Below are 24,049 nucleotides of genomic sequence, written 5' to 3'. Positions count from 1 at the left end.
TTAAGGTTTCTCTATGTCTGTTTATGGCTTGATAATTCACTTATTCTTAGTGATGATTAATATTTCATTGTCTGGATGTGTCATAGTTTATGCACCCATTCACTTATTAAAGGACATTTTGGTTGCTTCCAAGTTTTGGAAATGATAAACAAGGCTGCTATAAAAATATGCTGTGCAAGTTTCTGTGTGGATATAAGTTTTCAATTCCTTTGTTAAGTATACAGGTGGACAGTGGGCAATTGCTGGATTTTATGTTTATTTTGTAAGAAAGCTCCAATGGTCTTCCAAAGTGACTGTACCATGTTTAATTCCCACCAGCAATGAATGAGAGTGCCTATTACTCAAAATACCTGCCAGCATTTAGTGTTGCCAGTATTTCAGGCTTTGATCATTCAAAAGATGTGTAGTGGTATCTCATTCTTATTTAATTTGCATTTTCAATCAGGTTATTTGATTTGTTATTGTTGAATTTGAAGAGTTCGTCGTATTTTTCGTAACAGTCCTTTATCTGATGTGTGTTTTGCAAATATTTTCCCCTACCCTGTGGATTGTCTTCTAATTATCTTAGCACTGTCTTTTGCAGAACGGTTTTTAAATTCATCTTACCAATTTTTCTGTTTCTTGGATCATGCGCTTGACGTTGTATCTAAAAGGTCATCACCATACCCAGGATCATCTAGGCTTCTTCTTATGTTATCTTCTGGTAGTTGTATACTTTTGTGTTTTACATTTAGATCTAAGATCCATTTAGGATTAAATTTTGTGAAGGATGTAAGGTCTGTGTCTAGATTTCATTATTTTGCATGTGGATACACAGAAGCTCCAGCACCATTTGTTGGAAATACTGTCTTTCCTGCATTGTAGGACCTTTACTCCTTTGTCTAAGTTAAGTTGATTTAAGATCAATTGTATTTATTTGGGTCTATTCCTGGGCTTTCTATTCTAGTCTTTCTCTTTCTTTTCTATTTTGTTGATCTATTTGTTTATTCTTTCACTAACATTTATCATATTTTAGCCTCTATAACATTTTCTAACTGTTTGGTTATAATCTGTCTCTCCTATCCAGAATATAAAACACACAAAGGTGGAGACCTTCATATATTTTTTCTTTTATCTTTTTCCTATTTTTGTTTTCTATTTACTCTAGTGTTCCCCAAATGATGACTTCAGTTCCTGTATATAATAGTTTCTTAGCACAGATCTCCGTCTCAAAAAAAAAAAATTGCCCAATGCTATGCAGTAATTTTTTCAATCAGAAGATTTTATCTGCTTTTACTTAGGCTACATTTTTTACAATTCTATTTGCAAGGTATGTTCTGAGCCTCTAGATTTTTCTGATGTATAGCCTATTTGGACATACTCTTGTTTAAAAGCATGTATCAAAATATTTGAAGCTGTATGCTTGATTTTAAACTTTGAATACAGCACAACTTTGAGTTGTTCACATTTTTAAGAGGTGCACAAGTTTCCCTGACATCACTTAGCAACTATCTGCAGTAGTTGTGCCTTAACACTCTCAGTTTCACATGGTAATATAGAAGACCAACAAACACTACTTTTGTTCCTTCCAAGAGAGTTTACCAAAATACTTTTTAGAAATAGCTGTGTTTCACTGTTCACGGGGCGGTCAAGCTGTGCTGCAGGACAGAATATAAAATGAGTGTGGCCAAGGTTAACAAGCAGATGAATGCCACCCAGGGAAGAGACCTACATGATTTGGGGTCACTGAGAACCGAAGACATGTACACTAGGCTCCAGTGGTATGGTACAGCTATTTATTTACAGAAAAAGAAGAAAAGGAGTGCAGGACTTTGTTTCCCCATGGCCAGAGAATCCACTCCATAGCCGATGTGGTTAGTGTGGCTGCAGGTCCCTCACTTTGTACTGCACTAAAGGGACCATGACCTCTTCCCCTTGGGTCTGAAATATAGAAAGCTGGGGGAGTGCCAGAGGATCACTGAAGCTTGGGCCTAAGCAGAATATTTATGGAGCATACATCAAGCCTAAACAGGGAAAAGTATTTTCTTGCTGGAAATATGACAAGCCCAGCCCAGGCTGTGAGGGTTTTTTATCTCCCAATAAGAAATATTACAGGCCCAAGGCCACTCTTACGCAGCCATGCAAGCAGCAAGAAGTTGCATATGCTGCCTTTCTCAACTTGTTTGAACTTAACTTTCTAACCTTTAAGCTAACATTTAATTTCGTACCTACCACATCTTTACCTGTGGCAAGCTTGCCACACAGCATGTTGGACTGTTTCAGGAGAGTCATGGCCAAGATTTATTTACTGCTGCAGCAACTAACAAACATCCATCTTTTAGAACTGGGTTGTAAGAAAGCATAAATTCTTGTTTATTTGGTAATATCTTAAGTGTATTTAGGGGTGCCTAATAATATGTGGGATGGAAGACTGATTATATTACCATTAATTATAAAATTATGTTACAGGTAACATATTATAAATCTAAGTAGTTAAGTAGGATGCTTGAATTCTAATAAAACAGTGAATAGGACTATTACCTATATACAGTATTCAAGTTTTTAAAATTTGTGCTGTAAAAGTGGATTTATAAAAATTTTCAAAACCATTTATTTTATATAGTGTTCAAAAGCAGGATAACTAAACATTAAAAGGACTTTACTTTTTAAAACAATATTGACATATTTTATTGATTATAGCCCAAGTGATCATTTATATTCAGTTCATAATGATAATTATTTCAAAGAGCTACAAGGTATCAAAATTCTTATTTAGAACGACATACATTTTATTGTTGATAAAACAAACAAGCTTCTGTTGTGATCAATAGATGAGATATATAACTAATTATTTTATAATTTTATTTAATCCTATAACTCTAAATCATCATTTGATTAGAGAGCTGAAAAGACATTCAGCCTACAGAGGTTGAATATAATTAACCTCTGTGACATAAATGAATATAATTATTTATGTCACTGAGCACAGCATATTATCTAATTTGATACGCAAATGGGTATGTAATAACATAAATTACATGTTAAATTTCAGATATAGAACAATAATGAAACCCTTGCACCTTGCAGTTTATACAGGAAAATTATAATGATACTGGGTTTCTTGATCTTTTGGACAAACAAAATGTATAGAGGTAGTTCTCTAGGTCAGAAAAATGCCCTGTTTAAAAAATTATCACAGGAAAAATTAGCATAAGGTCATTTTTAAAATGTTCAAAAGACACTAGTATACTCATGAAAGTAGTTATTTTAATTGCTAAAAGTATTCACATATGGAAAATTGTTTCTACCATTTGCATAAAACATGCATGATATGTTTACTGTCCAAAAGAGGTTGGGAAATTTTAACAAAAAGCAGCATATCTGCTGAGGGGCCTGTATGTTTTAAAAGCTTAAATAACATCGAATGCATTTAATGGGATTGTTGTAAGATTTATATCTCGGTGGGGGCATTTTTAAATGAACTTACATTGTTCTTAAATATTATTCTTTGAAAGAATTTCTTGAAAAAACTGAATATTGATGAATGAGCTTATCTTAAAGTCCTTTAATTGACATAATCTAGCAAAGAAATGAGCTCATGTTTCAGAGCTCATTTGTGTATACAGAACAAACATCACTATATTTTTTCAGTATATACTTATATTTTCTCAAAAATTAGTATACCAGAATAGTTTTTAAAATATATACGCATATATACATATATACACATACACACATATATATACATACACATATATATGTAGTGTACATATGTGTCCCACACATTAGAGAAAATAAAGGACACAGAATATAATTTTATTCTAATAAACTGCTTATCTGACTTAAGTGATAAATACAATAACCTTTGGTGTTAATAAACTTTGTCTTATGGAAAAGCACACAAAACAGTGAGAAAATATTGGTTATAGCTCTTCAAAATCAGTAGCTAGTTGGGATAATAACTCGCTATAGAACATTTTCTTCAGGAAAAACATTGTTAGTGATTATCTTCATAAAAAAATTTGTGTTTTGATTTGACTCACATCATTCTTTTGTTGCGAAGTTTTCCAGGTTAGCTTGAAGCCTAATCATGTATTCAGATTATCCTCAATGGTTCTCATCACTGTCTGCACAAAACAGTCACCTGAGGCTTTATATAATACAGGTCTCTGGGTCCCATCTCTAGAGACATTGATTTAATTGGACTGGGTTGCATCCAGCACACTCGGGTTTTTAAGACTTCAAGGTAATACCAGAATGCAGCCTAAGGAGAGAACCACTGATGTAAGGGATTGATTTTTGTAAATACTAGACACATTCAAGATAATCAAAATTTTAAAACTTACATTTATATCTCCATTGTTTCCACACAGCTCCATCATTATTTTAAAACCAATCAGCCATTAGTTAGATATATTTAACACACATTTTTTGCACCAAAGGGTATAACTATAATTATAAATCAAATACTTGATGATGATACTCCTTTCTCCAAACTCAAAATATAATTATGTATTTGTTCATTCATTATAAAAATACAAGTAGTTAAACAAGTTGGAATTTTTATGAATATACTTTTATACCTGAATTAAAATCACTTCCCATGAAATTCTGTAGTGTTTGGTGAGGTGAGACATTTCCCAATGGGAGGCTCTCGTGTCTCATTATTATTAGGAACTTGTGTGAAAGTAAGTGTAACATCCACTCATTATGTAATGCTTCCTATAAAAGAATTGCAAGAGCCCCCAAATTAGTGTTCCATTAAGGTATTGTTTTAATGATGGTAATTATCACTGATGGTAATGTGACTGCTTCCTAGGAGCTAAAGTAAACAGTCTTACTTTGAAGAATGTAATACAGAACATAATGACTCATATAAATGAAATAGCCTGATAATCTTGTCAGATGAACTGTAACACCTTGTGGGACTATTAGAAACTATGTTAACTTGGATCTCTTCCTATTTACATAACGAGTTTTAATTTATGTCACGTAAATTTCCCACACTGAGTTAGACTGAGGTCAACTCTGGATAGTCTCACTCTTCCAACAGAAGCCTCATGAGATCTGGAGTTCCAAATTTGTCTACAGAGTACTCTGTAAAGACACACACACATAGGTGCATGCAGACATACACAACCACACATAAACATACCATGAAGAAACAGAGGCAACTACAGCTAGATAGGACAAAAAAAAAAAAAAAAAAAGCAAAGAAAAAACCTCAAAGAACACAAAACTACAACAATCAACAATACAGAACCTCATTATAAACAATAAAACCATTCACAAACAGAACAATCAGAAACTATGAAAGGTTAAAGAAACATTGTCTATGAGAGATAGCTACAAATAGGTTCAGGCATGCATTAAAATGATTACTAAGCCTAATGTTCTTCCACTGATTCTTCTTAGCCAGAGTAGCTGGGGACAGGAATGAGATAAAGGGAGTAATATTCTTCTATACTCAAACCTTATCATATGCTTGTGATTGAAGCCTGGGTGACAGGGGTGTGTTTCTCTGCAGGATTTCTAAGATACACTGTTATCTCTTTGGGCTTGTGCCTTGTAGCATTGTAAACATGAACACTATATAGCCTATGATCCTATGATCAGATTTCTGCACTTCAAAATAAGTACTGCCCCCATTACTAATTGACATTTTCAAGTGTAAATTCTACAGAATAATGCATTCACATCCTTAAATAATGGGATTCAATTCATTATTTTAAAGCACATCTTTTTTTCAAGGGTAAATGCATAGCATTGTACTTTTCTGGAAACAAAGAAGCAAAGAAAGGGAACATCGATTTTACAAAAGTTAATTTCAAATACGAAAATAATTTACTTTTTATGTTATTGTTAACATGACATGTTCATTAAGTGAGACACAAAATTATTAAAATTTATCTAGCAATGTCCTTTTAGGCAGCATTAACAGAAAAAAATTCTTTCACAGGTATGAAATTTATTTATTAACTCACTCAAAAATATTTCCTGAATGGATGCTATGTTCCAGGCCTTATTCCATGTTCCAAGAATGTAACAGTGAACAATACAGACACATTTCCTGACCTCACAAATCCTCCAATCTTCTGATCTTTGAGTAGATTTACTTTTAGTAATTCTGAAGATAGAATTATTCTTCATGGTGTCATTATAATTTAATCCCTACATTCCCAACAAAATCCTTACATCAGTACTATAGTTGACAATTATAGATACTAACCTTTAAAAATAAAAACTTAATTTACTCAACATATTTTCAATTCACTAACAACTTATAACTACAATTTAAAATTGTAACATTTAATTTTAAAATAATCTTCATGTGGTCGCTATAAAAGTTTCTGACATGCTATGGTTTATATTACAACATCCAAAAAAAAAAAAAAAAAGATATAACATTCTCATTTTGAAGTTAAGAAAAAAAAGTTCTATTATATCAAAACTGAATCAAAAGTTAAGAAAAAGGTCATGCACAGCTGTTTTGATTGTAATTGCATTACTTTTTTTACATTTAAAATATAATTGTTAGGACTAATCATCCTTATATTGTTATTTACTACATAGTTCTGTAAAAGTAGTGTTTTATTATATTTTTGGTAGTTGATTTTTCTTTCCTCTAGCCACTTTATTTAAATTTCCTGTACATATTTGAGTTTGTGCCCCCTGTTTTATAGCATCACAATGGAAGTGCTACTCTGTTGGAGTGAGGAAATTCTATTTGGAGTATGGGACAAGGTACTGATTTCCCACTGTAGTAGGATAATGGTTTCTTAAATATACAAGTCTTGTTGGATAGGAGGGGAGAAATGTGATTCAACAGACAGATAAACCAGGGGTATTTATAATCAGGGTGTGGTTACCAAAAAGTCTGATCCTAAGGTGTGGCAGACCAAGTGCCAGGCAGAGACTCTTGGGAAGCATCAAGGACCACCCAGTTCGCTAACTCAAGGAGCCCACTGCATTTACAATCAACAAACACAATTTATGCTCGTATGATTTTGGCCTACCTGATTCTTCATATCCACTCAAAAGTCTTATACTTATCCCATAATCATCTGTGGTGTTATTCACAACAAACAAACCAATGTTCCTCATCATTTCTCCAAACTCTCATCTATTTTGAAGCTCATGACAACAGTTTATGACACACATTGCCCCTTTTTGCCACAGCTATTTACAGATCTCCAGATCTGTAATTTTGTCTCCCTCATTCTCTGAAGTTTAGTAATTCAGCTTACTATCTTTCTCTTCCAAACTATCTCTGCAACTTTTCAGTAAATTTCCTATCCATATACACTATGCTTTCAACATCCATTTATTTACACACGCAGTTCCTTTAGGAATTCTCCTTCAATGGACTTCTGGTCCCTGTTAGTTCAGCCATCGGAACTTTGAAAATTACCAGTAACAGCTAACCCCTCTTCCTCACTTATTACTAGGTTCATCCCATCTTCCAACCAATCCATTGATACTACTGTATTTTCACTGTTTCACCATGTCTTTCCTACCTATCTGACTTACATCTTATAACCACTCATTATAACCTCTTTCCATTGTTCATAAAGCCTCAATACCATTATCAACACCCGTGTTTTATTTTCCTGAAAAAATGTTTACTGTTTTCACTGGTTTTTCACTGGTCACCTGTTCTAAGTCATCATCGAATAAGTGAACTTAAAGGAGAAAACCTCACAACAGTGTTGAATGATCTCATTTTAATATCCTGACCACCGAACTCAAGGGATTCCTTAAGGCTGTAGGGTGATACCACTCTATCTCCTTATTCAATTTGCTCTCCCATTATTCTGCGTAACTGTTCCAATTATTCCCCGCTCTATGGAACTAGAGCATTTTTCTTCCAGATACATATTCATGGCTATTATTTCACTGAGAAAGTAGAAAGTATATGAAGAAAATGCCTGCATGGACCCATCATCGAGTCTATCAACCTTCCTATACTCCTATCCTCTTCCCACAACAAATAAGCTATATGCTCCTATATAAGTCTCAGCTCTACACTTATGCAACAGATCCCATTACCTCTTGTTTGCAAAGTGAATTACTCCGGCAACTTCCCTATCATGTTCCTGTATGATCAATGTTTTCCTTATTATTTAGGCATTTTCATTTGTATAGAAACATTGCAGTTTCTACTGCCTTAGAAACAAAGCAACAAAAAAAATAAAAGTCCATTGACTCTGCCTCTTCCTCTAATGCCTGACTTGACTGTTCTATTCAACAAAACTCATTGAAAGTGTAACTGTACTTACTGTCTGAACCCTTTCTCTTCCCATCCTCTCTCCAACAAACTTCAATCACACTTTGCTTCCTCTACTCTGAAGAAATATCACATGCTGTTGTCATCTCTGCTCACCTGAATCCAGTGGTCAATTATCAGTTCATGTTTAAGTTGACTTAACAGTATCTTTTCACACCCTGTTATCATTCTACAACTTTTAGAACATTAATTTCCTCAGACCACAACTACATTCTACCTTGGCTTAATTTTTTTTTTTTTTTGCAAGTTTAAACATAATTTATTTGTGAGAAAAAAAGGCTAGTTTTGATGAGAAAAAGTTCAGTCCTTCCCTTGTAAATACAAAGAAACTCAACAGGAACTTTAAAGGTAGTAGGACAGAAAATGCAAGAGTAACTCTTATAATCCTTTTCAATTAAACAGACAAATCAAGTTGAAGACAAGTGTTAAAATACTATTCGGCCTGAATATTTATCAGACTATACATCCTGTTGTTCAATTGTCTTTTGATTTAAAAAAAAAAGCAAACCAACAAACTTCTAAGAGGTATCGCCCCATTTAGAGTGATGAAAATAACTTAGTTCCCCTCCCCAAAGATATTTTTTATCCTCTAAAAATGCTATATAATATCTTACACAAATTAACCAGTGTTTTTACAAAAGTAATGCAGTTTTGGACTGATGATATTACACTGGATTTGTGGTAAAGTACTAGGCACAAGATATATATACCAATTAGGCATGTTCCGTCTAATCAGTTTCTAAGGATATCATTTAATTCTTGGTAATATATAATAATAACTGGTATGATTTTGATACTTAAATCATAAATTGTGGAGAAGAAGAAGCAATGTATTATAGTAACAGGGTTTCTATCTAGCAAACAGTTGCAGTGTTGAACAAAGCTCTTCTATGAACTTACTGAATGTGTTTTGCCGTTGGTCACTTCTTGTAGAGCTTTGATTTGATTCTTCCATCTTCATGCTTTCTCCATCTGCAGTCTTTAACATTTCTTCATCTTTGTCATCATGTAGGTCTTTTCAAATTAATTCTCTAGCTAGTTTGATATTGAGTCCCTCATTGTAGTGAAGCTTCCTTTTCATTTGAAATTGTCGCCTTTTTTCTCGTTCTTCAGGTGAGAGGTCACTAGCCTCCTCTCCACTGCTTTCTTGTTCCTGAACCCGATACTTTGGGTTCAAGCCTTCAGCAACAGCAAGATATCTGGTGCCACGGCTTCAGTGGTTTCTGTACCACTACACGCATCTTCACCATCACCCATCTTACGACAGTAAGGAGTGCTTGGTTCATCTATTTTCATTAAACCATAGTCTTTGTCCGCTGGATGATATGTCCCCAGGATGTTCATTTCTTCCCACTTCTGGGATTTTTTGCTCAGCTCCTCCTCGACACTCCCGCTGGGCTGTTCAGCCGAGGCCACCATAGAGGAAGCTGTAGAGGTCTTGTTCTTCGGGATCCCCTTGACTGGCCAGTGCGAGGCAGTCCAGGCCGCCATTTCTGGGCGCTCTGGCTGTTGGCTCAGGGTCGCTGCTTGGCGTGGAGTCCGGAAGAGAAGAGTCGGGCACTGGCAGAGACCGTCCAGGGAGCCGCGGAGCCCGCTCAGGGCTAAAGCGGCCGCATCTGCCGTCTCAGAAACGGCTACCTGAGTGGTTGTCACGAAATAACGACCCCGGCGCAAGAGCCAACGCCGAAGGAGTGGCGGCTGCTCACGGGCCCTTAGCCGCCAGCACTTCAGCCGCTGGCCGCGGGGAGACGCCGGCAAGAGCTCCAGCTCGGGAGCGACGCCAAGCCTAGCGGGACCGCCCTCTCATGATATCTTACCTTGGTTTAAATTCTATCACATTGGCAGCTGTTTCTCATTCCCCTTTGCTTATCCTTTCTCATTTTATGGATCTGGAATTTCTTCTGTGTCTACGAACTGAGACTTCCAACCACTTCTCTATTATAATTTCTGCACCCAGTTGCTAAGTTATTTCGTGCAGTCCAATGCCTGGAAAAGTAGTCTGTATGTTTGATGACTCTGTTATATCACTTTATTCCGAGCTCGGCTTTTGTTTTTGGCACATCATAAGTCCTTTTAAAATACTGTTTGAATAAATATGGAGATGAGTGAGACCTAAAATATCAGGTATCTTTATACAAGGAGCCATTGAGATGGCTATTAGCAGAACCAGTGCTAGTCGTTGGACTTTTGATCTTATTTTGAGTCCAAATTAGGAATTCCTTCTTTCATCATGAATTTAAAATGCATTATTTTTCTCTTAAAAATGGTGCCTGCCAGATGATTGATGCCTTTATACTTGAATATCAGTCATTAAACATTTCATTTACAGTCAAAATATACTTAATATACTCAGCACTATTACATCTCGTTAATTCTGAGAAGGGATTGAATGACTTGCAGTGTCATGATATCTAGCAATTGGGATGTTATAAGAAATACAGCTGATAGAGATAAATAGATGATAAATAACATAATATTCTTTACACAAATTTTTAAAACAAATTACAGCTTTTATTTTTATTTTGGACCAAGATATAACTGGTATCAAGTCAGGAATAGTGTGATCTTGGGAAATTCATTTATAACCTCACATTCCTCCGTTGTAAAATGAAAAAAAAAAATAACTTTCTCAGTGAGTTGTAAGGAGTAAACAAAATAGAATAGAGTCTGGCAAAAAAGAAGCTCTTTACAAGTTAATAATAATTATGTTATATGTAATCACTTAATTCAAATTGACATCAAATTAGAAGTATATTTATTAAATACATTTGTGATGTCAAGATACACTAATATATCTAAGAGATTTAAAACCGAATCATATTTGACTTCTTTTCAGTGTTCATTCCTTTTGTAACAAGTGTGTGGTACTTATTTTAATATTTTTGTTATTGTTTTACTTGAACCATAAAATCACCACATGCTTTCAGAATACAGCATTCCTAGATTCATTCCTGATTCACAGAACTGGCTATGGTAAGAAAACAATAATAATACATTTTAAGCTGATTATTTTATATGTTCTCCAAATCAATCAGTTTCTAGACTACCTCTCTTGGCCCACTACTATAGCATATTTTTTGCAAATGTCAGGGCATATCTACAGCTTCTGTAATCATAAAAACTAATTTTCAGTCTTGGCACTAAGACTGTTTGCATATATTCAAAAGAATATTTGACTTTTGACCTTCTATTCATTTCCCTAACACTTTTCAAATTTATCCTTATTGATTCAATTCATTCTCTGTGAAATGTACTTTTTTCATGCCTGCGATATTTTTTGTGTTTGACACAAATGTTTAAGTTAATATAAAATTTAGGTTAAGTACATCAGATACTAAGAATTCTAGTTCAATATATGGTGACCTTTAGAGAATTACTTATGTTAGAAAATACACTTTGTCAATGAATACTTACTTAGAAAAGCATTGTGTCCTGCTCAAGTGTTGCTTAAATAGAATGTATACGGTAATAGGTCACCTTGAAAAAATATGGCAGATCGTGAAGGAACTGAGAAATAGGTTGAGCTAATGAAAAATGCATTGATGATGCTAAGACATTTGTCTGAATTTATAGAGCAAATTGTTGGGGGAGGCACAAGTAAGAAGGAGGCTTAATATTCAAAAGGTATTTTTTATTAGTATCAGCGGAGCAAAGAACTATGTCTCCTCCCAGTATCTTAAACTAAGAAAGCAGACTAGTGACACAGGAATTTTCGGTGCTGCTTTGCAAGCTGGTGACTTCTGAGGCTGGTGACGCCCCTACCCAGGATTGCCCTTGGATTGCCACGGGAGGTACCCCACCCACTTGGTTCAGTGGGCTGCCTTTGGCTTGTGCCTCCAGGCTGGATCGAGCACTCACGGTGGGATCCCACGCTCAGCCTGCAGCTCAGCCGGGCATGCAGCAACCTTCTTCCACCTTGGGCACCTGCATCTGGATGAGGGGAATGCAGTGGCTGCCAAGAAACTCGGAGACACCAGCAACTCCAGTATTATTATTGAGGGGGTATCATTCCCACCCTCTGCAGCTCAGTGTACAGGGGTGTGTTAACATCTTTTTCAGTCCTGTTGCCCAACTCTGGCCTGTGGTTCCCGGGCAGACCCAGCCCCACTGCTACTTTCTGTTGTCTAGGGCAGCCGCCAGACACTGGTGGAGGACTGTGGGCTACAGTGGTTCAGCCTTTTTCATACCAACGTTTGGCAGGTCCCAAGTTCTTGTCCCACTTCCAAGAAGAATGAAGTTACTCTGATAACTGAAGGGTGAGGAGGGTGGAGACTTTTACTGAGCGACAACAGCACAGGTTTTAGCAGAGAGGGGACCCAAAGAGGGCAGCCCCCTACCCAAAGTCGAGTAGCCTGTGAGGTGCCTGAGTCCGGCTGAGTCCTTGGTTTTTATGGGCTCAGAATGGAGGAAGTGCATGCTGACTGGTCCATGGGCAGGAGGAAGTGGTTCTGAGTTGGTCCATGGGTGAGTGTGGAAAAAGCGCCAACTGACTGGCTGAAAGGCATCAAGGAAGTTCCCACTCTGGGTTGCAGACCCTACCTGGAACTGGAAGCCCAGCCCCCAGGCTTTAGGTTATCCTTGACTTGATGGTTGGGCCCCACCAGGGACCTGCCCTGCCTAGGAACCTGTCTGCCTCCCGCCACCACCGATAGCATCTTTTATTAATGTAAGTTCACAAATACTACATCTTAGATTGTAACCATTTAATGCTAGCATTGAATAATTATATACTATAAGAGGAAATATTTTAAGACAGAATTAGTGACTATAGTTATAAAGTTATAAGTTGGGCTATTATCTATTTATTTTTGGATAGTGGGGTGTCTTTATAGGTGCTAAAATTTTAATTCCAGTTTAATACAATACACTTAAAAAACTGTTTAGTTAAAATGTATATTCCATCAACTTAATTCAGTTTTTATGTCTCCTCATGCAAGGAGCAAGAGGTTGGTAGACACTTTAATTCAAATGAGAGTTCAGAAATTAGAAACTTGACAAAATTGCCAAATAGCTTGCACCAGGCACTCTTTTAAAGTAAGCATTAAAAAATATCAACTCATCAAGCTGTGTCAACACTTTTATTCTCCTCATTTATTCTGCAAGGCAATTGAAAATCCATGAGATTTGTAAGATATTGACCATAATGTTTGCATCCTCTATGTTTTAATGAAATCCTTTTTTCCCTATTATATAAGGGCTCCCAAAACAAACTCATTATATTCTACATCAAAAATATAATATTTTAATTATGGAAAGTTCTTTTAACTTTCCTTTTTTTTTTTTAGTTTAATCATTTTTATTTCAAGTGTATTTAAAAAATCATAAATGGGGTTTCATAATCCAAAGTTGAAACATTTATTCTTCAAAGCTTCAGAATTTAACAACCAATTGTAGACCATGCTTTCCAAATCCAGTCTTCTTTGCTATTTTTCAAACTTCTGAGATCTAGTATTAAACTGCTCCATTCTAAATGTATAGTTTTAGATAAGTATTGTACACTTGTTGATAAGGGTTTTCTGAAAACAGTCTATCAAATATAAAGAATGGTTTCTAAGAATCAGCAGTGAGGGAAGAAATATTAAACACCTATCAAGAAATCAATTATTCATTTTAAAAATAACAGAACCAGTGCTGCTCTCTGTCATAAAAGAGAACATGTAAAATTTATTTTTATAGACTTTGGTAATATTTTATTCCCCCCCAGAGGCCTTCAATCCTACTTAAAGATATTTTACACACAGTAACCATCAGGATTTACTGAGTAAAAATCTCAGGTATTAACCATGCCCCTAAAATGTGCTATTCCAAAGAGGAACAGGTTACTTTTGAGGAAAAAAGCTGCCTTGGTAACTTCCCTCAAATGTTTAAATAAAAATAGTTGATGGAAATATTTTTTAAAAGAACTTTGGGTATAATATGGCATACTGCCCATCAAACAAAAAAGGAAATCAAAACTTTCTTTCCATTTATAATAAGTTTTCCACCTTTACTATCAAGATTACAACTTATTGACCTTTTATGCTTGCTTGGTTTTTTTGACTGCCTAATCCAATGTTTAAATTTTTAAAAGTCTGCATTTCAATGTAGTAAGACTTATTTTTCAAATAATCTTCAGAACCCAGAATACAGAGCAACACTCTCAGAATACCAGAGCAACACTCTCAAGTCATACTTTTGACTACAATTAAGAGATGAAAATGGATGGATATCTGAAGATAGGTATTCCCTCTGCTCTGAAGGTGAGCAAGATTTTAACATGTGAGCAACACAGAACTCCACTCCTCTGGAGCTCCTTTCAACTCAGAATGCTTCAGTTCAGTAAGTCAATATATTATTCTTAAAAATTAAAGTTTGGTCACTAAGAAGGACTGAACAAAAATTATTCCCCTCCCGCCAAACACAACCAGAACAGTTCTAATCAGGCCCTCTTCTCCCCACAAAAATAGGGAAGTAGCTGGGCTGAAGACTTTAAGTGTGACATTTCAGTTCCTAAAACATCACTGCTATTTGCTCAAAGTTGTAGGTCTATGTATTTCCTTCTCCAATACGTCCCCATTTATAAGTTTATTTCCATACATACAAACGTGCACATGTGTGCACGTGCACACGCACACACACACACTCACTCTCAAGTAAGACACTTTTTTGTGTTTGTTGATAAATTATGAGGATTATGAACTAGGTGTGTACAGGGTTTCATAGGTGCTTTGTAAACATCAGAGTCACTTGGGTCCTTTCCTCCACAAGCCTCAAATCAAATTATGCAACCAATGACCACTACTTTCCCAGACGCCGTTCACAGGCTGCATATTGACGAAGGGCAGAGAAAAAGTCCTCATAACTGATGTTTAGGTGGGAAGGCAAAGAGACAATCTCAGTCAATCTGATGTGCCAGGGAAGAAAGCCTAATGTGCTGTCCACAGGACCGAACTTCAATACTAAATCAGGATCAGGACAACCATTTGAACTAAGTAAACTGCCTAACGTATCTACATCCACATCTGTGGGTCTCTTTTGCTTCTGGGCTACTAACTGGCAAAAGTACTGAGCAGCTATTACAATATCTGCTTTTCTATCTTCCGGAGACAGCACCTTCACTGCCAAATGGCAATTTAAAACTTGATCATCTTTGTCATTACTATTTGCAAATTCTGGTGAGTATTTTGAACAATCTAGGCCCAGAAGTTCTTGCTGTTCTTTTAAAATTTCATCCATCAATCTGGAATTATTTCTTTTGAAAATACCTTGGTGGTCGTAGACGCTAATGTAGGAGATGCCCACGGCCATACACCACACCACGAGGCTCGCGATGTCCGAGAAGCTGGGTTCCTGCTCCACCTCGGTGATCACCAGGCCCATATGCACAGGCAGCTTCTCCAAGGAACGACCGTCCGCGCGCCAGCGCATCCGGTGGAGTGCGACTGCCAGGCACGACCCCCCGCGCGGGTGCCGGTGGTGACGGCGGTTCCTGCCGACTGCCGGGGGCTTGCGGAGCGTGAAGCCGAGCGGCGCTAGGACCGCGGCAGAGGCGGCGCGGCAGCAGCGCCGCCAGATCCAGTTCCAGGTGCCGAACGGAACGCGGAGCCAGGAGGTGAGCGTCCGGTGCAGACAGAGCAGCGCGTGCAGCACCCGCCGCACCAGCTCGTACACCCGCCTCATACTCTTGTGGCCCTCGGACACCCCCTCTCCCTCCCGCCCACTCCCGCGGCGCGACGGCTTTTTATCCGCCCCTGCGGCCGGCGCGGGCCATCGCTCCGCGTCCCCCCGCCCCCCGAGCCCGAACCCCTTTCCACTGCCAACACCTTAACTTTCCTTAATAGTCTTAAAGTATTTATTCCATAACTCTAGGTACAATTATATACGTGACTACATTTATATGTTTTAAAGTCTCAGTCATTTTTGTGTTTTATGAGAAAATGAATTGTTTTCAAACTCAGTTTGAAATCTTCATTAAAAATAAAATCTAATGAGTTATGTAGTGAAACTCATTTTAATGTCACTTATATATAACTAGAATTAAAGAATTAAGACAATAGTTCCCATAGTTTCAAAAACTATCCTTCTCTTCCACTATTATTGACATAGTCAGTGAATAAATTATCTAATTTACCATGTTCTCACATAGAAGTGATGGTTTCACCTTTTTGAAACCATGGTCTTCTAGAAAATGGGGAAATGCCAGCATCCTAAAATCAGCAATCTCTATGATGCCACAGGCATAAGCGGAAAAAAAGTCATGTTTCCCTAAGTTAATTTCTGAATAAAATAGAAATGTGTGGAATTGGGAGAGCATAAGATAGAGAGACAAAAGAGGATTAGAGAAGTTACAGAAAATCCTTGAAGAAGTGACAAGCAGAACAGAGACAGGTCAAAGTAGATTTATTTTTATGTCAGTATTTACTTATAAGTTGTGATGGGCTTCTAAGCTTACACTTTTAATATGTCCCTTCTTTTCTCATAAAGTGATGAAGCATGGTTTCATTCGACTATAATTAGTTTGGAGAAAAAGTGATTTGAGAAATTCTCTCTTTTACATAATGATATTTTATGGATAATTAATGTTCATAACATTAGATTTTTAAGAAAGCAAATAAAACAATGCTAACAGCTGTTCTGATCCACATTTTAATGTAACAGTTTTCACAGATAGTTTGTGATTTTGCTTTTAGAATATCCAGGGAAGTGGATATGTTGTGTTTATATGTGAAATGACATACAATTACTTTAAGATTTTGGAGAATATGATAAATGAAGACTTAAAAGAGTCTCATTTTTCAGCTTCTAATGTTCCCTTGACGAGAATGCCTAAGGTAAAAGCAATGTTAGTTTTTCACCTCATTTCACTGATGAAGTGGTAATTCACAAAAGTGCCTCTGTAAGTTGAGAAAGTATATCCAGGTGTATAAATTTGAATGCATTCGAGCATTTGGTTTTTGCTTCAAGCTGCATTTTTCCTTTATATCAGAAAAGCTTTGAGATACAAGTGGTTAAATGAAGAATAATTAGAAGCAAGGTAACATTGAATAAGCATAACCTAAGTACAGAACGATGCCTCAACACTTTCTGTTAATGAATATTTATGTCCTTTTACTGCTCGTGCAAACACATATTTCTGTGCATATTCAGTTAGCTTTAATACTTTAAATAAATTTTTAAAAGGTTTAATTTTAATACCTAACTTTTGCTTAAAATATATCTTTATTCAAGTTATTTATTCCATTGTGCACATCATAACCTTTTACTTTAGATTCTGGATGGTTCCATAATGTTTGGTTAAGAATTTGTTTCTCTAAATGCTGAATAGTTCATGCATTTAATGAGAAATATATAATCTTGTATTTCTCTAAACTTGCAAATTCACTTATACTTCACATAAGAATGCACCATCAATTTATTTATTTTTAAGAAAAACTGAAAAGAATGATTAAGATAGTATTATTTGAATTTATATTTCATTTTTAGAGCATAAAATGAAGTAATGATTCTCGTATCTTCATAATATATATTATAATCCTCAAAGGTCTCTAATATACAAAGTAAATTTTTCACCTTCCTTCTTTGCTTCTTTACCCTATTATTATTCTTGCTTTGTGCCATTTTGTTTCTGCCATCTTATTCACAAAAATAAAAATATTTTTAAACATATGTCATATTAATGTACTTTGAAATGTATTATATATTATAAGTAGCCTCTGTGCAAATTAATGCTCTTATCTTATTTGAAGTTTGTTTATTAAAAAATATGATTATATTTTCTAGATATTTTCTGGTTTACTTTTCTTTAAAGTGTTTGCATTAATCACTGTGATTACTGTATTTTTTTTAATTTACTTTTTGTTCTTCCTCCTATAATATGGTCATTCTCCCTTTCCTTCAGCCAACTGGAATACTTAGTTAATTTATTCTTTTCCTAAATGAACATTTAATTATTGACTTTATAATTGTGAAAAAGTTTTATCTATATCCTGTGATATTTTACGTCATGGAAAGTTTTCTTTTTATAAAATTTATTTGATTGTTTGCATATTTATTTTTTGTGGAAATTTTAAGCAAATCCTAAGGAATCTAGAAGAGCCAAATCAATGTTGAAAAAGAGCAGAGATGGAGATTATGCCCTACAATATATCAAGGATTCCTATTCTGCAATAATTAAAACAGTGTAGTATTAAACAAAAATAGGATGTACACTAATGGAACAAAAGCCAGTCCAGAAAAAGACTCACCTCTATAGGCTCATGATCTCTCTCTCTCTCACTCGCTCACTCTCTGTCTCTCTGTTTAAATATATATATATGAAAAAGTATAGCTTATTTTTTAATAAGTCATGCTGAAGAAATTTGATATTCATATTGGATTTAAAAACACCTTGAACTTTAATCTCAATCCATAACAAAAGTCATGATTTCCTAATAATTCAAGAGAATTCAATAATTCTCTTTGCGTGTGTGTGTGTGTGTGTGTGTGTGTGTGTGTGTATACACACATGCACAGGGGCCAAGACTTGACTGGGTACTGCAAAAAAGAGTATAACCAAGTTGCCTGATAGCTAAAATATTCCAACTTGCTCATTAATCTTTGGAGTCTTTCAAATTAAACAACAATAAGATACCAATCCTCACCTATCATAATGTTTATTTTAATTGTGCTAAGTAAACATTATTCCCTCCATGTATTTCATAATCTTTGTAGAACACATAGCACAATATTGCTTTTTCTCATTAGAGAATCACAGTGCGTGTTTCCTGAAGTAGAACAATATTCTAAGTAAGATTTAATCTCAGTTCATAACTGACTGAAATTCAAGGGTAATTTATAGTTTTAAAATATCCGCAGGTGAAAGAAATGTTGTATTCCTTTTTTTTTCCTGAGCAAAATAAATCTGTCCTGCTCCCCTTACTCTCTCCAGAGTTAATCTTTAATTGTTTATGAAGATTGCCAGTTGAAAGCATCTGAGCATCCTGAGTGATCTGAAGTTTATACACTTCAGGGAAATGCGAAGAACTTCCTATTGTTGCCATGGCTGACATGCATCTTTCCTGGGCCAACTTGGCACCTTTCTTGTGCCCACATGGCCCCTTCAAAGTTCAATAGTAAACTCCCCTAGAATGATCTTTCCTCCCAAAGGCAACATTCAGCCAACAAGGCCTTTGCTTAGAATCCCAAGGCAGAAGTGCTACATGTTCATTTTCAGCCTCTGCAAAGACATATATATGCAAATTATTTGGTATTATTCATGCAAACAGCATTCAAATACCTAATGATCTCAGTTTAGGATTTCCAGCACTATTTCTAATGCCATACTACACCTGTCTCCCACATCAAAGCACTGGAATTTCAATCTGCCCCGCCTCTGAGATAATCCACTTTAATCTATTTCACTCCCTATTGCCCCTAGAAGCCAATATTAGATAAAATTTAACATTTCACTCATTCTGGGATAAAGATAGCATAAAATCATACTGTGGTGCTTGCACATGATGTTTGTAAAAAAGAAAAAATCAATAAAAGTATTCCTTTTTCTCTGGTAACATATTCTCTATTACCAAATTTGTGAATGTGTGGGGAGGAATCCATTCACTAGGGGAAGGGAATCAACAAAGCTCTATTTATCTTAATAATTCCCGTGCTCCACAAACAAGAATAAAGTAAATTCCACCAGAGTAATTCAGGAATCTTTACACAGGATAATATTTTCCTTACCTAAAATGCATTTATAGGCATTTATTTCTTAACATCTCTTTTTTCAGCCACATTAATTTTCACACTGAAATCTGTGATGCTTTATACTTACTGATGGCAATTAGAAAAGAGAAGAAAAAGGAAGTTGGTAGTAAAATGCGAAGTAAAGAAAAAGGTAGATAGATGGGCACATTTTTGCAACAATACTTGGAATAGGTAAATGATGCAGATGAATAAATAAACTCAAAGCCACAGGCCAATATATCTATGAGCAAAAAAGCTGAAACAAAAGGAGGAGGTTATGCCAGACTTTGTTTTTTTGCTGTGGTGGAATCAAAGGTAGAAAGGTAGAACTAAGTGTATATTTAGTAGAAAAATAGTGTGCCTACTGTACTAAATAAAAATTATCTTGGTGACAATCAGGTTTAAAAAATATAAAGTAAAAATTTTAAGAAATTGAAATTCTAGGTAAAAATCAGATAACTACTCTAGAAAATACAAATTTGAATACATATTTTTTGAAAAATAGAAAAACTCAGGTTAAGTTTCATAAAAGTACCATCTGAATACTCTAGAAAGAATAAATCCTGACAAAATTTTTAGCAAATAAGGATTGGTAAGTGAAAATTAATTGTCTAGGGGCTTTTATAAGTAATTTAAGTGTCTATGATTGCTTGACTTGATGTCCATGTTATTGAACATTTCAATGATCAAGAATCAACGATTATGACACTGAGCTATCAAAACTGGTAAAATTGTTACAGAGCTTAGAGAGGTACATGTAAATAGGCGACTAATAAATGTATCTTTTGAATAAATGAAATATATTAAATACGAAAATAGATTTCTGGAATATTAAAGAAAGTTTACATTTATAGATATAATTTAGAAATGATGTGACTAGAGTTGATCATTGAATACTAGATTGGCTAGCACTTTCTGGGAAAAAGCATTAAACATAACACTGACAGTGTCCAAAGCTGCTCTTTGAAAGTATTCAACAGAAAGTGCTCAACTGAATAATTTTACTCATTAAATTGATGTGATATATCAGATATGCTTAATTCAAATCTCTTTTAGGAGTGGATGGACGGCTTAGATTTTCCTTCCACTACAGTACCACAGACAGTAATAATCAAATGATGGTTGTAAATGCTAGTTGATTGATTACTAAGCAACTTATAAGCTTTTTTTCCCCTTTAATAATGTTCTATACTTACCAGGTTGGATCAGTGATGAAATGTCCAAGGCCTGAAATTTCTACGATTAGTGTCATTCTTTGTGATAAGATATTATTTAATCAGAAGGACCATGTCCAAAAGAAAATTTGTTTCCTGGGAAAGGGAGCATATCAGCCTATTATGATACATTCATGGATAAGAATGACCAATCATGAACTCTGGGTATTTCTACTTTGATGCTGCAGAGATTGCAATTACATTTGCACTGATATATTTTCAGCCTGAAATAATATGTTAAGCTTTTGATATATGCCCTAAGAAATGATGATGTTGGCTCCGAAAAAGATTTCTACCATCAAGGGGACTAAAGGAGTTTAAAACTGGAAGCACACCCTGGTATTAAAACCAGGAAAACAGTGGACCGTAAGAGACAGACATCTGCTTTTTAAATTGTATTTTTTGGGAAAAACAAAAAGGTTTTCTCATTAATAGATTTCTTTCACTGAATATAAACATAAGCTTAGATCTTGATGTAGTTAAAGAATATATTCTTTTTTATTCTTTTTTCTTGATGCTAATCTAATTAAATTATTCATCAGGTACCCCATAATTTAGCAAACGATTGTTTTCAAAAATTAGAACAAAGTTGTCAGCAACTGTTCAACACTGATGAACTCCTGAAACACTTCCTTGCTTTGGTTCATCAAAACAGACAGTACATTTTAGTCAAACACCCTGATGATATACACATTTTCAATATCTAGTTTTTATATATTCTTTAATTGTGGAATTGTTGGAAAATTCCCAAATGTTCATTTGCCTCCTCTCATTGAAAATGGGCACCTATCACTTCTGTTTTGAAGTTTAAACAGTGCATTTAAACATTTCATTACTATTAATGTTAAAAATAACCCTTGCTTTTTGATGTAGATACACTGACTTTTTTTCCTCATTTGCTGCATTAATTTGATAATAATGTGAAATGGTCCTAAGTTATTCTGCAAATTTAAGGCTACACAAACACACACACACACACACACACACACACACACACACACACAATAAAAATTAAACAGAAGTAGAAAATAGTTACTAAACAGCCAGACTTTGATATATGTAAGCTGCTACTTTGTTTTGTAGGGTTTCAAAACTTAAGCAGATATATTCTTCTCCCAGTTCTTCTGATTTATTTTTACTCAAATCCTGAACATTACGTTAATCTTCTGTATGTTTGACATTGCTTAATATCAGTGAGTACTTATTCCAAAATAAAGCTCTAATTCCATTTCTTCTTATGACTTAGTACACATTGTTTATGGTGGCTCTTGCCTGAAATAATGAGATGGAAGTTGATCTCTCTTCTTTCTCTCTCTCTCCTTCTCTCTCTCTCTCACACACACGCAGACACATGCGTGCATATACACACACACACACTCTCACGCTCATAGGATCAATATTTATGGAGTGTTCACTGAGTCCCAGGCGTTTTCTCAGCCATTAGTAATACACCAGTACACAAGACCAAGTTCTTAGCCTCTTAGCCTTTTGGGAATTACATACTGGCATCTGAGTCTACTTGTAAAAGTTGTTTTTTACCATGTAAAGTATGTTCATTCATGGCTTGTGAGTAATATATTGGGGTATTAGGAAGTTAATATTTATATAGTTAAACTAAATATAACATTTAGTTAAAATATGAAAAACATGGAGCATCTTTACATAGTTAAACCTACTAGTTTTCTAGCAGTGCCAGTGAAATAAAACAATAAATTATAATTTGAATGGTATTTAATCCACAAAACTCTATCTTCACTTTTTTAGAAAATCATTCATATGATCAAAAAGAAAGGTACTAACAATACTACTGCATGGTTAGTGAATAATTCTCAATAAAATAGAGAATAAAATGGCCAACTACAAACTTATAAATTAAGCTTATAAGACATTGATTAAGCAATAAATTTAATAATAACTTGTATCATTTTCTGTGAAAAAATAAAGTTTAACAAGAGGTGTACATATATGTGATAAAATATTTGAACAATGAATATCATTTCATTTTTCATGCGTTTATACGTAGCTATCAGTTTTTTTTTCTGTCCATGATAAAACTGTGGGAAAGATAGAATAACTCTTACAAGACTAGTATTAACACTTCCATTTTTAAGATAAGGAAACGGGTTCAGAAAATACACATAAATATGGAAGAAAAATTAATAAATTATAAGAATATGATGTAAACCTAGGACTGTCATCACCTTCTAATAGTTCTTAATTTTTCCAACTTAATCCTTTATGATATTATGTTCAAACTGTGGGCTCTAGATAAAATATGAATATTGTTTTAAATAAATATCTACTACTTACTGTCTGTGCTTTCTCCAGTGCTAAATAAAACCATAATTCAGTTTCCTTATCTCTAAAATTTGAATAATAATGGTAACCTATCTTATAGCTATTATGGAAATTATTGTTTGAAATAGTATACAATGTCTGTTATGTCAACTGTTATTTAGCACAGACTCTATTGATCTTAATTTCACTTTTCTTTTAAATCTTCTCTTTCCAGGATATGTATGTATGCAGTGTGTATGTTCTTTTTGATAGAATTACCAATCACCAGCCCTTACATTTTGGCAACACATTAAGCACACACAAAAAATCATGCCCATTTGTACTTTTCCCACTCTTGTACTTTTGTAATATTAAAAATTGGTGACATAGAGCATGCAGTCAAAACCTGCAGAACAATTATATAATTCTAATATCATGCATATCACTTCCATTGTTAGTAAAACTAACAATGTTAGCTCCACTTCAATTAAGCCGAAACTATCTCTATAGCCTTTTCCATGTATTGCAGAAGCAATACCTTGTTGATATCATCAAATATTCCTGAAAGTCATTGCAATGGTAGCATAAC

General features: G+C 34.9%; 2 protein-coding genes and 1 pseudogene across 11 annotated transcripts in view; all 3 read right to left on the bottom strand.

The window, feature by feature from the left end:
* Window positions 1-9,309, bottom strand: part of LOC101124545 (rubicon like autophagy enhancer) — a 95,203-nt gene extending 85,894 nt beyond the window's left edge. For 6 of the 10 annotated variants that reach the window (XM_063697338.1, XM_063697340.1, XM_063697336.1 and 3 more), the window contains exon 1: window positions 4,023-4,159. The gene's annotated coding sequence lies outside the window, so the exon portion shown is untranslated. Of the gene's footprint in view, window positions 1-4,022; window positions 4,160-9,166 lie in introns of those variants that run through there. The other 4 variants (XM_055359584.2, XM_055359589.2, XM_055359590.2 and 1 more) reach the window with 3 other exon arrangements.
* On the bottom strand, window positions 4,155-9,757 carry LOC129526146 (protein phosphatase inhibitor 2-like; annotated as a pseudogene).
* A 5,058-nt stretch (window positions 9,758-14,815) lies between these two features.
* LOC115930451 (dehydrodolichyl diphosphate synthase complex subunit NUS1-like) lies at window positions 14,816-18,019 on the bottom strand. Its single transcript, XM_055359594.2, has one exon. It carries the CDS (start codon window positions 15,923-15,925, stop codon window positions 15,044-15,046), a length of 882 nt encoding a protein of 293 aa, XP_055215569.1. The 5' UTR covers window positions 15,926-18,019; the 3' UTR covers window positions 14,816-15,043.
* Between the last annotated feature and the right edge of the window lie 6,030 nt (window positions 18,020-24,049).

This window comes from Gorilla gorilla, chromosome 14 (genome assembly GCF_029281585.2).
Source record: "Gorilla gorilla gorilla isolate KB3781 chromosome 14, NHGRI_mGorGor1-v2.1_pri, whole genome shotgun sequence".
In the NCBI taxonomy this organism is placed as follows: domain Eukaryota; kingdom Metazoa; phylum Chordata; class Mammalia; order Primates; family Hominidae; genus Gorilla; species Gorilla gorilla.
Note: the sequence above shows the minus strand (reverse complement) of the source record. Positions and strands in the feature narration are given on the sequence as shown.

What these genes read in the sequence shown, in the direction of transcription:
- LOC115930451 (XM_055359594.2), bottom strand. Translation starts at nt 15,925, where the DNA reads ATGAGGCGGGTGTACGAGCTGGTGCGGCGGGTGCTGCACGCGCTGCTC.